This window comes from Argiope bruennichi, chromosome 10 (assembly GCF_947563725.1).
Source record: "Argiope bruennichi chromosome 10, qqArgBrue1.1, whole genome shotgun sequence".
NCBI lineage: Eukaryota > Metazoa > Arthropoda > Arachnida > Araneae > Araneidae > Argiope > Argiope bruennichi.
In genome coordinates, this window is record NC_079160.1 from 114,502,344 (window position 1) to 114,518,050 (window position 15,707).

The following is a 15,707-nucleotide window of genomic DNA, read 5'->3' on the forward strand; positions in this document are numbered from 1 at the left end:
TGAAGGGTAGGGGGAAATTTATTGAGCGCAAGTACCACAGAACGGTTGTATGTGTTTTGTGCGTTTGTGTGCATTTTTAAAAATAAGTAGAACCTAATTTGATTTCATAATACCGAAAAAATAGTATTGTTAGAATATTTCATAACCATTAATGAATTAAAATCTTAATTATTTACTCTGTATTTTTATTAATTTTTGCTATACCACATTTCTTCATAATATTTACTAAAATGTTGCTAATATTATGTTTGCTTCTCGTAACTTCCAGTAAAATATTTTTATTGTATATTAAATTAATTGTATAAAAATTTGTATAATTGTATAAAATTGTATAAAATTTTTTTCATTTATAGTCTTATTTTACCACACCATTCTGCAAGTTTACCGTAGAAGGACTTAGGGTTCGAACTTTTTTCACAATTTTTCTATAGGTGAAATTTAATCCTGCATTGCCAATAATATGAATGTATATATTGTTTTGTGTTCATAAAAATAAAGAAACTAATTTGATTTTGCTATAAAATAATAACTAAGTAAGAATCTTATACGATGTACAACTGCATTAAAATTCAAATTATAACAAATGGTATTATAAAATAAGTGACAAATTAAATTATTATTATCACCACTTGGAATGAAGTTTTCAAGCAAATAAAAAATCCCTAGTGTCCATCCAAATGTCATTTCAACACATTTTTTCAGAATGCTTTATTAACTTTCTATTTTTCATAAAATCTTATAGTCTCCAACGATCTTGCATTTTAGCAATTTTTTTTTTAACATTAAGTAAACTAAATTATATTTTGAGGATATTTTGAATTGAAATCTACAATAAACACAATTAAGATTAGTGAATCAAATATATTCGCCAGTGGTTGTCATAACAGATTCTTAAACAATTATCAATTTAAAATTTGGTAAACAATAAAATAAAATTATTTTGATTACAATTCTTTTTTTTATTTAAAACTAAAGCTTTTAAAGATACAAGAAGCCGAAATTAAAATAAAACTGCAAATATCAGAAAGAGTGGTGTAGAAAAAAACATGTTCAAATCTCCACATGTGTTTAGTGATTGCGTATTTAAATGAAAGATATTGATCCTCTTTTTCAAATAGAGTTTTTTTCCAGAATAAGTATTTTTCTTTGGAGACTCGAAAGAAAACTTGTTTTCGTACTATGAAACATGCCACTTATAGTTTCCAGCAATAGTCGTTATCATGCGATGGGATAGGGAGAGCTCGGGTCTGACTCTTTGTGAAATAGAAAGCGCTCTGCTTGTGATCAATAGGTCTGTTCCTAAAAAGTGCATCAGTGGGTAAGGAAATTTCCCTATGCATGATTGAACGCTTTTTCGAGATCTTCCATTGGACAGATCGTATCGATTGGTACTTTCTATCGTGAACCTAGACCTTTAATCAAAATATCACCAGTAAGATCGTATCAAGGATTTGAATCTGGAGATGCATAATCCACGATTTTTTGAATAACAAATAATTTTGATATCGTTATTTTTAAATATGCGTTCCAAATATCTGTTATTTCAATCATATTATTAATTAAAAATTATTACTTAATATTAAATATAAAATTTATTAATTGTAATTAATTTTAACTTTTTTAAGGCTGTATAAATATGACAATACATAAGTTTACCGTAATTGGCCTAAGTGAAGATTAGTGTGCACCAGCCGATTGTCGCCAATATTGCAACCCATCGGATCCCTCTTATAGCAACCGTACTGCTGTTTTGTTTACTACTTTTTGCAATGGTTGAGTTGTACTAAAACTACAATTAAATTATGAAAAATGTTAAATTAAAAATATTAAAAAAATATCGATTAAAGATTTTACTTTTGTTCTTTATTATAATTAAAATTTATTAAATAAAGAAATTTAAGCTTATAATTAAAAGTTATTTTCTTTCTTTTTTTAATGTGAATACGAACAAAAAATATTTATTCTTTTGCAATTTTTAATTGTCAGAATTCGCTTTAAAAAAATCGTCTGCATTCTCACTTTCAAGGACAGCTGCAAATGGAATTCTTCGCAGTTCTTGTAATTCTTTTGGTGTTATAACGGTTAATTCCCTTCATAATTTGTTATGTCGGTATTATTTCGAACCTGTAGAATGGATGAAGGGCGAGTTAAATATGCATACATATATATTTTACGAGTTAATGAAATTAGGAAAAGATGCTTGTTTGAAATTTTGTATTGAGAATGGTTTGATATCGAACCGGCAGAATGGATGGAGGGTGAGTGGAATATATTTTTTTACAAGTTGATGAAGGTGGGGAAAGTATGTTTGTTTGAAATTTTGTATGGAGAATGTTCCGATTGCTTATTTCTCCGTTTTTTCTTTTCTCTTGGTTATAAATATACTTTTCTCTTGGTTTATGTTCAATGTGCTAGCGAAGCTACTAGGTTCCCGCTCCCGCTGCTAGCGAAGCCGTAGGATGTTTTTTTAAGTTAAAAAATCCTGCCCGGTGCTTTCTACAGATGCCGAAGGCATCTGTATAAGGCACCGGGCAGGATTCCCTCTGAAATCCGTTCGTACAACATCCTTCATTCTTTCTTTTCAATTGATTATGTACAGTTCATGTTATCCACACAGTCCTTATGTTCTATGTGCTAGCGAAGCTACTAGGTTCCCGCTCCCGCTGCTAGCGAAGCCGTAGGATGTTTTTTTTAAGTTAAAAAATTCTGCCCGGTGCCTTCTACAGATGCCTTCGGCATCTGTAGAAGGCACCGGGCAGTATGAAAAAAATACAAAAAAAAACAACTTATCAGTAAAAATTCTAATTAGATGGCGGGAAATAGTAACCGTAACTGTTCCGCGGAAGTATTTGTTTATTTTGTCCGCCATCTTTATTGGCGACTTGGCATTGTTGGCGCAGCCTTGTGCACACTAAAATTCACTTTTACCAAGCAATCTTGAAAATTTTAGTAGTAATTCTAGAAGAAGGCAGAGGAACTTGCTTTTTTAAAACAAATGTCTTGATATGTTTCAGTGAAGGTACTTGTAAAATTTATTTAGAAATGGAGAAAAAAATATAAATATATATATGTTTTTCTGAATCCATCTCCTTAATTAACTATTAATACTTGATTTTTACTTGAGTATCTTTCAGCTTGACAAATCATGTCATTATTCGGTTCTTACTAAATGAGCTACAATTTTGATAAATCTTTTGTTATTATTTTTTCCAGATCTGTTATTCTTGATGCATTATTAAAAAGTTTGCACTTAAAAGCTTTATGTGAAAAAAGTTTCCACCATATCATATGTTGAGTAAGTTATGTTTCTTATCAACTATAAATTATTTTCAGTTCTATTATTGAAATGAATTTTAATTTTATATGAATAAAACCTTTTTTTTTAAGGAACAACAAATTCATGGTAAAAATATTTCATGTCTGATTGGTTTCTTGAATATTTTATGTATGATTATTTTTGAGTTACTGAGGAAAGTTATTTAGCAGAAAGCAAATGATTTAGAATTAAAATCGTTATGAAAGTAAAAATAATTTGATGGCAATCTGCTATCAATCTTTAATGTCATATTTAAACATTTACTGTAGTTTAAATATAATTTTTAATATGTTCAGTATTTATATTTGAAAACTATAAGTTGATAGACCAAATTGAAATTTAGATTGTAAAAAAATCATTTCTTCATAATTTATTCCATCTAATTCTGAATTGTAGAATGATCTTGTTAGCATTACCATGGGCAGATGGACAGACTTTCCATACACATATTTTTACCAAAATAAGATTGAAATCAATACTTTGTATGTTCCAAGGCCCCTTATCGAATTTCATCTCCCTGGCATACAGCAGTTTTTAGATATCTACACCAGGTAGAGTTATGTCATTAAAAAATTTATTTTTGGCTTTAGAGAAATCTGAAAGAAAACTAGTTTTATTAAATACGTTTTTTTTTTCTTTCCTTTATATTTTTCTTACTGAAATTTTAAATATTTTTTTGGACTAAAAGGTATTAATCAGATATTATAATGGATATCATTCCAAACACATTTTAATTGCTGTTTCAAACTTGGATAAAATAATTTAAAATTAAAAGCAGTAATTCTGAAACCATAGTTTGCTGAAATTAGTGGAAGAAATTCATTGAAAAATCTTCAACACTCATTTGATTAAGGCAAAGGTAGAACATGAATTAAAACAGAATTGAAAACATTGTAATAAAATAATATTAATAGAATGCAATACAATTATATGTAATCTTATCTGGATGATTAGGGTCCAGTTCTTTTAAGGCAAAAAGGGTTGAAGCATGCAAAACATGTGTGCGTTACAAAAGGGTGTAAACTTTGAAGAAATTAGAACAGACATTTTTTTCTTCTTATCTATAAATTGTTAGAATTTTTTTAAAAAATGGTTCTAACTAGATCCTCAAAAAATTAATGCATTGAATATTTTTTTTACACTCATCTTGGGTCATGGTTAAGTAAACCTTATAGATTATTGTTATTTTCAATTCAAACATTTTCACACCATTAACAGAATGAATGAAAAAATTTTGTATATAATACCAAACCAGCAGGAGTGATCTCCTGCAAAACTTTCTTGTGTACTCTTTATAAATATATTATCCCAGAGAATGCCTTGCATAGTTATGAAATATTAACCTTTGGTGAGAATTTAGCATATTTGGTGTGAATATATCATGATTTCCTTGTTGCGGAGTGTTTTGGCAATTAATGCCTAGCATGACATTAATACAATCCAGAAATTTTATTTGTGCTTTAGACATGTTTTTCTCAAACGATCAAAGCAAAAAATTTCGTAGAAAGCTACAGTTGTAATCACAAAATTACATGACAATTTTAATTTATTATATACCTTACCTTATTTTAATACCTTCAGATTATTCCATTTACATGTTTCTGAAAGTAGAGACTGACAGACGTTGAACGCTAATTAGATTTGACTCAAAATTTGATGAATGTCTTCACTTTCGATTTCAAATCTGTGTACCAAATGTTATCTGTTTTGCTCTCTGTGTGTTGTAGTTAACGTGTTATCTTATACTTGAAAAGGCGCACAGACAGAATTCCTCTGGATGGATTTTTCTCAAATTTTCATAGAAAACAACAATTTCAGTGTTAAGACCATGTGCCAAAATTCTTCCATCTAGCCTAAAGTATTTTTGAGTTATCTCTGTCACAGACAGATTTACATTTTCCGGAAGTACCTTTAAAGAGTTCAGGGAAGTCTAAAATGTGGGGATTCATCAAAATTTGAAGTTAGAATTTTTGGATAATTACAATGCTTTTACACAATTCAGTTCTTGTATACAATTACAATTCTTTTATAGAATACAGTAAAAATGAAACATTAAAAAAAAATTGCTGCTGAAGAACAAGTCTTTCAAGTATCCTTCATTCGTGTTCGTGAATTTTAAAATCGTGAAATATTGGCATCTTGCAATACAAGGAGTTTTTATTTAAAATACTATCTTTATTTGAAACATTTTATAAAATTTTCTATATAAACATTCTCAGCTAAATTTCTTTCTTTTTATTGTTAATTAATACTTCAGTGAACAATTTAATTTTTTATATATTATAGTATAAGGAGAGGGGAAAAATAATCTCATGCAGAAGGGAAAGTTTGTAGTGATTGGAAGAATTAATCATAACTTTCTTGTGCACAAAACATTGTAATGTCATCAATAGTTATTTCAATGTCCTATGTGCTATTTTTTTATAAGTTTTAATTTTATTGATAGATTTCAAACTATTTTTCTTACTTAGTTCTTATTTGTATTGTCTTTACTACTTGTTGTTCTTAACTGTTCTTCTTTGAATAGTTAAATTTAACTTTATTTTTTATCGGTTATTTGACTGAATCAACAGAATTCAAATTATCAATTTAAGAATATTCTTTCCATGTTTTTGTAATTAAAAACTAATACAGAGAGAATTAGCTATAATTACTTTCGAAGCATAGAATTTTGTGGTGCCAAAAACTATTTGTATGTATTATATAGTATAAAGTTCGATTCCATCAGAATGATATTGAGGATACTGAAAATCTTTGAAATGAAATTTTCTACTCATTGGTTTATGCTGATCAGTAGATGTAATATTAATTTTGGATCAATGTGTTTGCATTTTGCATTGCAATAAAGAATGTAAAATTAATAGATCAATTGGAACTAAAGAATTAAATGTTATTAGTGTTAAAAGTTTTATTTTTTAATTCTGCTTTCAAATGGCTGATTTTCAAACAAAGAAAAAAAGTAATAAACATAGAGTGCCAAGTTGAATTTGATATTAAAAGTTTAGGGTGTTCATATCAATCCAAATCTTCATTTTAGCATTGTTGATGTGTTATTTTTTATATACTCAAAATGAAATCTTATTCGCATTATTATGATTTTTTCTAAATTTTATTGTGTATTGCACTTGACTTGCTTTTGTGTCGTCGTTGATTTTATGAATGGTGGCTTAAAAGACTTCAAAAATAAAGTTAATTTTCCTTTCCTTCCTTTTTCCTTTCCTCCTTTAAAAATAAGTTAATTTTCTTTTTTAATGTATTTTCATTTGAGGGTGTTTCTCCTTTCAGTGATTTTACTATGAGATTTTGATAGAGATTTGGTCGCAATCCTTTGTGATATGTCAATTTAGGACAAAGAAATTCAGGTATTTGAAATATATATATATTGATGCCTCTCCTTGTTTTTGCGTTCATTCCCATTTTCTTCTTTCTGCTTCTTTGGGCAGAAGTTTTGGACGCTGCTTGTGCATTTTCTGACTTCAAAACTCTCCAACCAAAACATCATCTTCTTACATAATAAAAAGGAGGGAAAGGAAAATGCTAATGATATGATCTGGCAAACAAATTATTCATTGTTTTTTAATGTATATTGTTTGCGAATTAATAAGGAATGATTATTTTTGATTACATGCACTGTTTATAGAGATATTTATTTGTATTATGCCACAATGATTCTCCTTTCATCTGGCATCTAGTTATTAATTGCTCTACAAAAAAAAAAAAAAAAAACTGAGAAGACTAAGATATTTTATATAAGAGGCCTTTTGTCAATTTCTATTGTGGAAAGAAAAATAATGTCACGTTCATATTTGAGTGTAGTTAAAGTTAATTGCAAATACAATACTATTTTGTCATTTTTCTTCTTCAGTTATTCATTTCATTTTGCCATTGAATTTTATAAACCTATTTTAGAGATCTGATTTTGATTTGTTAAATGTGCACACAAAATAAACTACAACAAATATTAGGCAAGATATTCATTTCAGTACAATGTAATGATGGAAGAAAATTGGAGGTGAAAAACTCTGTGGCTTTGGAAAAGTTTATTTGCAAGATTAATCTCTTCAAGAATTAAAAAAAAAAAAAAAAAAAAAAAAAAAATCTGAATAATTGATTTTTTTTCTTTTTTTCCTATTTTTTCAAATTTTCTTGTTTTTTTTTTTTTTTTTTGGAAGTAAAAAGTTTGAAGTATAAGCTTTTGGAGGAAATCAATTTTTATAATAAAAAAGAATAACTAAGGAAATTTACATTAATAAGGCAAACTAATCCACCTTTGAGGTATCCACAATTATTGAATTTATGTCAAAATTTTTTTTATTTTCCCGAGACCCCATCACGCATTAGTTTAGCGATAAATAGCAAAAAAACTTCACCTTTCATATTTTTTATGGGAAAACTGCTTCAGAAATTTCCCCAATCACAATATTTTGAACATTTTTATCTCATATAGATGTTCACTACCCCTAGATGATGTCATCAATGATTATCTGCTCCCTCTTCCCCATTTTGAAAAATATTCATAATCTTTGACGGAGCCCTAAATGACAAAACTGAACAACTTTTGCCAATTCGTTTTGTTAAGTGTAGTTGACTAATCAAAATGCTCTATCATTACTATGTCAGTGTGATGCAGAAATAATAAAATGTTAATTTTTAAAACTTTTTACTATCTTTCTCTAAGTAAGCCAAAGTATTTTCATACATTTGATATCTTATTTGATGGAACTTTTCAATTGAAAACATATTTTTGATTACAATAAGTAAGAAAATAAAAACGTATGTTCTACTTTTTTTGGGAAACAATGTTGATATATATTATACTTTACGCCAAATGTTAACGTTTCTTAACGAGCAGTTATCATAATGAGTGATTCGCATAATGAGCAAAGGAAAATGTTATAAAGTAACTGGTTTAACTAGCGACACTATTTCGTCATATGCTAGATTCAGTTTGTATTGATCGCTTGTTTGACGGGAACATTTATGTCTACATGGGGGAGATTTTGGCCAGATAGTGTTGTCAAATGCCACTCCGAGGGGTTCGAGCAAGTGCCTAGGAAGCCTTAATCGACGAAACTTTGTTTCTAGTAAGATTAAGGGGTTACAGGCGAAGGTAGAAATTTGTGAGGTGGTGAAAGAATATAATCAAAATTGTCCAAGAAATTACAAAAGTGCATTCTGTATCGCAGCAGAAAGCCAGAGGAGATTTGGTTTTGGGGAGGAAAAAATAAAATATTTAACATTTATGTCTACATGGGAAGGTTTTGGTCAAATAGTGTTGTCAATTGCAACTCCGACGAAACTTTTTTTCTAGTAAGATTATGGAGTTAGACGCGGATACCATTGACATGAATGAGTTGGTGAAAGAACATAGCGAAAATTATCAAAGAAATGATTGAAGTGCATTCTGTGTCGGAGCAAAAAACATGAGGAAGTTTGGTTTGGGGAGGAGAAAATAATATATTCAACAGAGCAACAACCTTCCGGCGAAATTAGGAAAATGTTGAAAGCATGAGAAGTTTAATAGCACCGTACTTGAAGCTTCATCCTAATACGGTCATAGCTGAGTGTGCTACAGATTAATTTAATTTGAATACTATCATGTTTACCAAATCTTGAAGCGTGAGTAAAGCAAAATTTCTTTAGACAATTTTCTTGTAATAAAATACATGTATCAAAAATGAAAAATTACGTTACTATTGATTTTTTTGAATATTTTTTTTTTTCTTTTCAGAATGGAACGCGTTGTTCTGTTTTGTATAGATTTGTATGGAGAAAATTGTTTCATTTAATGAGTGTGTCGTATTTCGAGTAAGATTCGAGAATGAAAGATGGTTGTTAAGCGAGGTTCCAGTGTAGTGTTCGTTTCAGTATTCTGCGGCAACCACTTTTCGGCGGTTCAATCTCACTAAGGGGTGATACCATAGAGCTGATATATAAATGGAGGAAGCTAGTTGCTTATTTCTAGTATAAACAAGTGTACGCAACATGGGTCATGTGACTTGGGAGAAATCTGGCTTTTTTTGGCGCCATATCGCTAATCTTGGCATACTGAAAAACTTCAGCGCAACATTTGGCTTTCCGGCATTGGGTACGGTCGGTTTTCATTTCCGGTGAAAATTTCTTAAACAATTTATATATATATATATATATATATATATATATATATATATATATATATATATATATATATATATATATGTTTATTCTTTGAAAACTAAGCAAACTGCTTTCGAAAATAATGTTTTCATTTTTACATAAGTAGCCGAATTTGTTGATTTAAATTATGTTTAGTTTTTTTACTTTGTTTTTGTGCATTAATTAAAAGTGATTATTTTTCTTCTTTAAGTAAACATTTTATTTCTTTTCCTTACCTGAAAACATCTTAACATTTTATATTACATGTTCAAATACTTTCTATCATTATTTCACAGATAAAAAAAAACTTTTATAAAAACAGATTATAAAAGTGACATAAGTCTTTTTTTTTTTTTCAAGATACTATGCATATATCATATTTATCCATGTATATATATCAATATTATCCATGTTATTGGAATTATAAAAAAAACTATATATTATAGATGTCTTTTACAATTTTATTTATTATTGCAGTTATTTTTTAAAGTTTAAAACTGGTAGAAAACCTTTTCTAAAAGCATTTATCTGTTGATTCTTTGTATAAAAAGAAATACCCGTAAAAACAATTTTAATATCCCAGTTAAAGAAATAAAAGAATTGTGCAGAGATTACTTAATTATTTTCGAAAAGATATAAAATCCTTAATTATCATAATTCTAAATATTTATTCTGGCGAATGTTCATTTTAGTAATTTTAGTGAATGGAGCCATATAATAATTTTTTTAAAAAGAAATTCAATTAATCTTTTGTTAATCTAACTACTTTGCTACTTTGTTGTAATATTATGTTGTACTCTAAGCTGCTTTGTTGAAATTTATTATTTGTATGAAGATGTAAATCTAATTTTAGGCAATTATTTTTATAAAAATTAAAATTAGTTAACAATTGTAAATATATTCTTGTAAATTTATAAACATCTGGGTGAGTAAAATATTTATATCAAATTCTTTGAAAATAAAAAATTACAATTCTTGCCCAATAGATTTTTCTTAAACAATATAAATGATTAATATGGAATATTTTATACAAATGGAATATTTACAGCTAAACAAGTACTTATTAAAATCACTAAAACAACAAATCTTATGTCAATTATTATGTATATTTGTAATTAAATAGCGAAATTTTACTGTACGCTTTTTTTTTTTTTTGATAAAGCATTGTTTAGGAAAATTGTTCTATAAGGTAAACATGCCATAAAAAATTGTTTTGCAAAATTTAGATTGGATTTAATATCGTTGACGATATAATACAATTCGAATATTTATGGTAAAAAAGGAACAACATATTGGAAATAATAAGGAACTTTATTTGCACTAAAATAAATACACAATTATTAATCAGTCAATAATGTTTGTGTAAACATTTGAAGTGGCGAGAAAAAATCACGCCAAGCTTGCAGCCAAGCACTTGCAACACATTCGAAATTAAAATAAAGCAAGTAGAAAATATGATGCAGTTACATAAGTTTAAATGATAATAACTTATTAGCAAGTTAAATAAATTTAATACAATAATTAAACCAAACTATGAAATATTATTCAGTTATAACACCAAAATAACTGAGTGATCGAGGTTACGAAATTTTAAATTGATTTAAAATGGATATAAACAGAATATGTTTATTGTACATACCTGTGAAATGATACAGAACTATCCTTAGAAGCTTTTTCTTTGCATCCAATTGCACAGCAATAGTGAACCATGGCTTAAATAAGTTTTAAAATCCAACAGTTAAAAGCGAGAAAAAATCTGCCATTGGAATATAATGGGGAAAGGAGAATGCGGTTACAGTGAACACAAATTATGTCCCTAGGTCACGTGATTTTATCTTGTCCTACACCAAAGTAAGGTTGCACTCCCTCTATCAGTATCTCAGCTCCATGGGTGACACACGGAAGGATGTGCGCCATTTCCGGAATTTACTTTATTGTTAAATGTAAACATCTCCTTCTTTCCTCTTTCCTGTCACTTCTATTTTATCAAATTAAACCGATCTTAACGCATGCGCAAAAGCGCGGGGGGTTTTAGAATATTTTGGCAAACAATAATTCATTTCTCAGAATTTCTGTTCAAATTCCTGAATCAAACCGAACAGACATCTAGAACCTTCTACATATTTCTTTTAATAATTAAACAGATGACTAGTTAATAAAATATATAAATACCTTTTTTTTTTTTTTTTTGCATTTTTAATAGCTCTAAATGTAACACTGATTTTTTTTTCTTTTAGATTTCAAGATTGTGTTGCCACGAACCTAATGCTGCGCTAATGAAAAAAGCTGATAAATCATCACATGTTTCTGAATATAAGTGACAACAATAAGAAAAACTTGACTTTTCAAAGACTCACTATCCCAACTTACAGCATACAACATATCTTGATGGAAACGAGAACTATGAAATATGAAATTTCCCAATACATATGTTTAGAAAATTTTAATCATACCATACTTTTTATTACTTATTAGTGCATATTTGTGAGTATTGTCACTTGCATACAAATAAGAGGAGTTTTATTCTTATGACCCATGTTATAAAACATTCTTCCAAAAATTACATTCAGAGTTTACCCTTTTGACTCACCAAATGAAGAAACTTCATTTTTGCCATATATGATAAATAGCATTTAAATTGCATTCACCGTGAAAATTTTACTGTCAAACTTTAATTAAAGAGAAGGCTCGTTCTCGAGACATGCAGATAGAAGTACTTTAAAACCACAATTTGCCCTTTCACTTCATAATGGAGAAACCATATGCTTGCAAATTTTGTGATATTTTCCCGGTTTCCCAATTTAAAGAAACGTTTAGTGCTGATGCATACTAAAGAGAAACCGTATTTATGTGACATTTTTTGTAAAGCATTTTTTCAACAGTCTCATTTAAAAATTCATTTAATGTCGCATATGAATGAGGAATCCTACCCTTGCAACTTTTGCAACAAAGTCTTTTGTAATATTTCCGATTTCAAAAGACATTTAGGGACGCATACACAAGAGAAACTGTTTATATGCGAATTTTGCAAGAAAGCCTTTTCGCAGAACGATCATTTAAAAGTACATTTACGTACGCATACGGGTGAGAAACCGTATACATGTGAATTTTGTAACAAAACCTTTTCGAATAAAGGGAATTTGGAAAGACATTTATGGGTGCATACGGGTGAGAAACCGTATAAATGTGAATCTTGTAATAAACACTTTTCGACTAAGGGGAGTTTCATAAAACATATACGGACGCATACTGGAGAAAAACCGTATAAATGCGAATCTTGTAACAAAACCTTTTTGGATAAAGGGAATTTGGAAAGACATTTACGGGTGCATACGCAGGAGAAACTGTTTACATGCGAGTTTTGCAAGAAAACCTTTTCCCAGAACTGTCATTTAAAAGTGCATTTGCGTACGCATACGGGTGAGAAACCGTATACATGTGAATTTTGTAACAAAACCTTTTCGAATAAAGGGAATTTGGAAAGACATTTATGGGTGCATACGGGTGAGAAACCGTATAAATGTGAATCTTGTTATATACACTTTTCGACTAAGGGGAGTTTCATAAAACATATACGGACGCATACTGGAGAAAAACCGTATAAATGCGAATCTTGTAACAAAACCTTTTCGGATAAAGGGAATTTGGAAAGACATTTACGGGTGCATACGCAGGAGAAACTGTTTACATGCGAGTTTTGCAAGAAAGCCTTCTCCCAGAACGGTCATTTAAAAGTGCATTTGCGTACGCATACGGGTGAGAAACCGTATACATGTGAATTTTGTAGCAAATCCTTTTCTGACCAGTGGAGTTTCAAAAAACATTTACGTACGCATACGGGTGAGAAACCGTATAAATGCGAAACTTGTAATAAATACTTTTCGACTAAGGGGAGTTTCATAAAACATTTACGGACGCATACGGGAGAGAAGCCATATGCATGTGAAATTTGTAATAAATCCTTCTCGGATAAGTATAGTTTTAAAAGACATTTACGTACACACACGGGAGAGAAACCGTATCCATGTGAATTTTGTAACAAAACCTTTTCGAATAAAGGAAATTTGGAAACACATTTACGGACGCATACGGGAGAGAAACCATATACATGCGAGTTTTGCAAGAAAGCCTTTTTCCAGAACGGTCATTTAAAAATGCATTTACGTACGCATACGGGAGAGAAATCGTATACCTGTGAATTTTGTAATAAGCCCTTTTTGGATTACAGGAATTTCAAAAGGCATTTACGAACGCATACTGGGGAGAAACCATATACGTGTGAATTTTGTAACAAATCTTTTTCGAATAATTGGAGTTTCAAAAGACATTTACGTTTGCATACGGGAGAGAAACCCTAAACATGTAAATTTTCCAATAAGGTAATTTTGTAATAAGTTTTTAAATATGACAACTCATTTACTATCGCATGTGAAAGATAGGCTTCAAGGTTGGAATTTTTGTAACAAAGCCAGTATAGCTTCAACTTTAAAATGACATTTGCGATTCTATATGGAAGAGAATTCGTATGTTTGCGAAATTCGCAGTGAAGTGTTTTCTGAACACCGTGGATAAAACTTGCATTTAATGATCCATTTGAAAAAAAAATAGTGTGCATGCGACATTTGCAGTAATCCATTTATTCAGCGTTTTGATTTAAACATACATCTGCGGACGCATTCGAAAGAGAAACCGTACACTTGTGACACTTGCAATAAAGCACTTCTGAGCCATGCTAATTAAAAGAAACATTTTTTGATGCATACGAAAGTGACACCGCGTGCATGTAACATCTGTAAATACGCCTTTTTAAATTTGAAAGTATATTTATGAACGCATACGAAAAATGTGATTTTTTTTAATATAAGATATTCTCATTCCATTTCATTCAGGAAACATTTTGCAAAGCATATCATAGAAAATGAATCAATTATACGCCTCTGATATTCAACGCTTGCTAATGGATGAACTTCACCTCATTTTAAAGAGATAGACTTATAATAAGGATTTTTTTAGCAAGTTGATGTTTCAGAAATGAAGTTAATGTTTTTAATGCAAGTTAATGTTTTGTATGACACAGTACCTAATGCATGTTCACTGTTATAATACTAGGCAATTATGATACTTAAATGAATATTCTGACTTTGCAGGGCTTTTGAAGAAAACAAAACAAAGTAAAATCGTGTTGTTCATCCGGAATTACAAATGGCAGTTGAAAACTTAAACAATGCAGTTATAAATGTTCATTAGAAGCACCTCCAAAAATACGAACAATACCAAGACGATACGATCACTCATCCCATACCCTTTCAGTTTCTCCAATATCATGCTTTGAAAGCCTGCAGATGTGCATATTTTAAATTTATGAACATCATTTGATTGCGGGGGAACAAACACCTGCAGTTCAGTCCCAGGAAGAAAGGGGGGGGGGAGGATCAAGTATCGTCCTACATACATTTCCGCTATCTTTCAAAGCTATACACCGGGCATGCAGAAATGTGTGGATGAGTTATCGCACTGCTTCGATATCCTTCGTGTTTCCGGACGGAGTCACATTATAACTGTTTTTAATTTAAATTTTCAGTTGTTATTTTTGAATTCCGATAAGTAAGAAGAATGTTTTCTTTTAACGGACCGGCAAATTTGGGATTTCCTTGTATAATCATCTTGTATTCTGTGAAACATATAAATGAATATTTATGACTTAAATACTTATTTCATGGGAAGTCAGCTGATTAATGTGAATATGTTTTATACGCATGCGTTAAAAAGTTTCCAATAAAAATTTGTATTTTATTGAAAACTATTGCAAATTAAAATACTTTCCTTTTACTATTGTGTGTGCTTATAACTTGTATAAGTTTTCTTCTGTGATATTTTGTACCTTCTTAAAATTGCATAGCTGTGATTTATTATTGGGAATATAAAATCTAATATGCAGGAGTATGATTTAAACGCATGTTTTTCAATTACGCAATTAACACTCATGTCCATAAATTAAGGATAATGCAAATTCAGGAAAAGAAAGAATCAGAAGCAAAACAAATGTGACGTAATTGCGAAACCTATTTATTAAACAAGAAGTAAAGAGCAAAAAAGATGCTATTTTTTGTTCCGTGAAGCAAATTACAAAAAAAAAAAAAAAAAAAAAAAAAAAAAACTTTTTTACAAAAATTAATATTACATGGTTTGTATGATGGTTAATACACAGTATGTCTCCCGGACGATGCAATACAGGCCGTAACAACGCCTAGACATG

The 15,707-nt window shown here is 29.6% G+C and overlaps 1 protein-coding gene across 3 annotated transcripts; it reads left to right on the plus strand.

The window, feature by feature from the left end:
• Positions 1 to 1,227: 1,227 nt before the first annotated feature.
• On the plus strand, positions 1,228 to 15,358 carry LOC129988775 (gastrula zinc finger protein XlCGF57.1-like). Of its 3 annotated transcripts, none has more exons than XM_056097045.1 (3): positions 1,228 to 1,318; positions 3,214 to 3,295; positions 11,689 to 15,358. In XM_056097045.1, the coding sequence occupies exon 3, from the start codon at positions 12,214 to 12,216 to the stop codon at positions 13,807 to 13,809; it is 1,596 nt and encodes a 531-aa protein (XP_055953020.1). In that variant the 5' UTR covers positions 1,228 to 1,318; positions 3,214 to 3,295; positions 11,689 to 12,213; the 3' UTR covers positions 13,810 to 15,358. The 3 variants fall into 3 exon arrangements, with proteins under 3 accessions (XP_055953020.1, XP_055953021.1, XP_055953019.1); XM_056097046.1 differs by lacking the exon at positions 1,228 to 1,318 and adding an exon at positions 1,349 to 1,432; XM_056097044.1 differs by lacking the exon at positions 1,228 to 1,318 and adding an exon at positions 2,824 to 3,019.
• Positions 15,359 to 15,707: the final 349 nt, after the last annotated feature.

Excerpts from the sequence above, each read along its gene's own strand:
- LOC129988775 (XM_056097045.1), top strand. The coding sequence starts at position 12,214 with ATGCTTGCAAATTTTGTGATATTTTCCCGGTTTCCCAATTTAAAGAAA.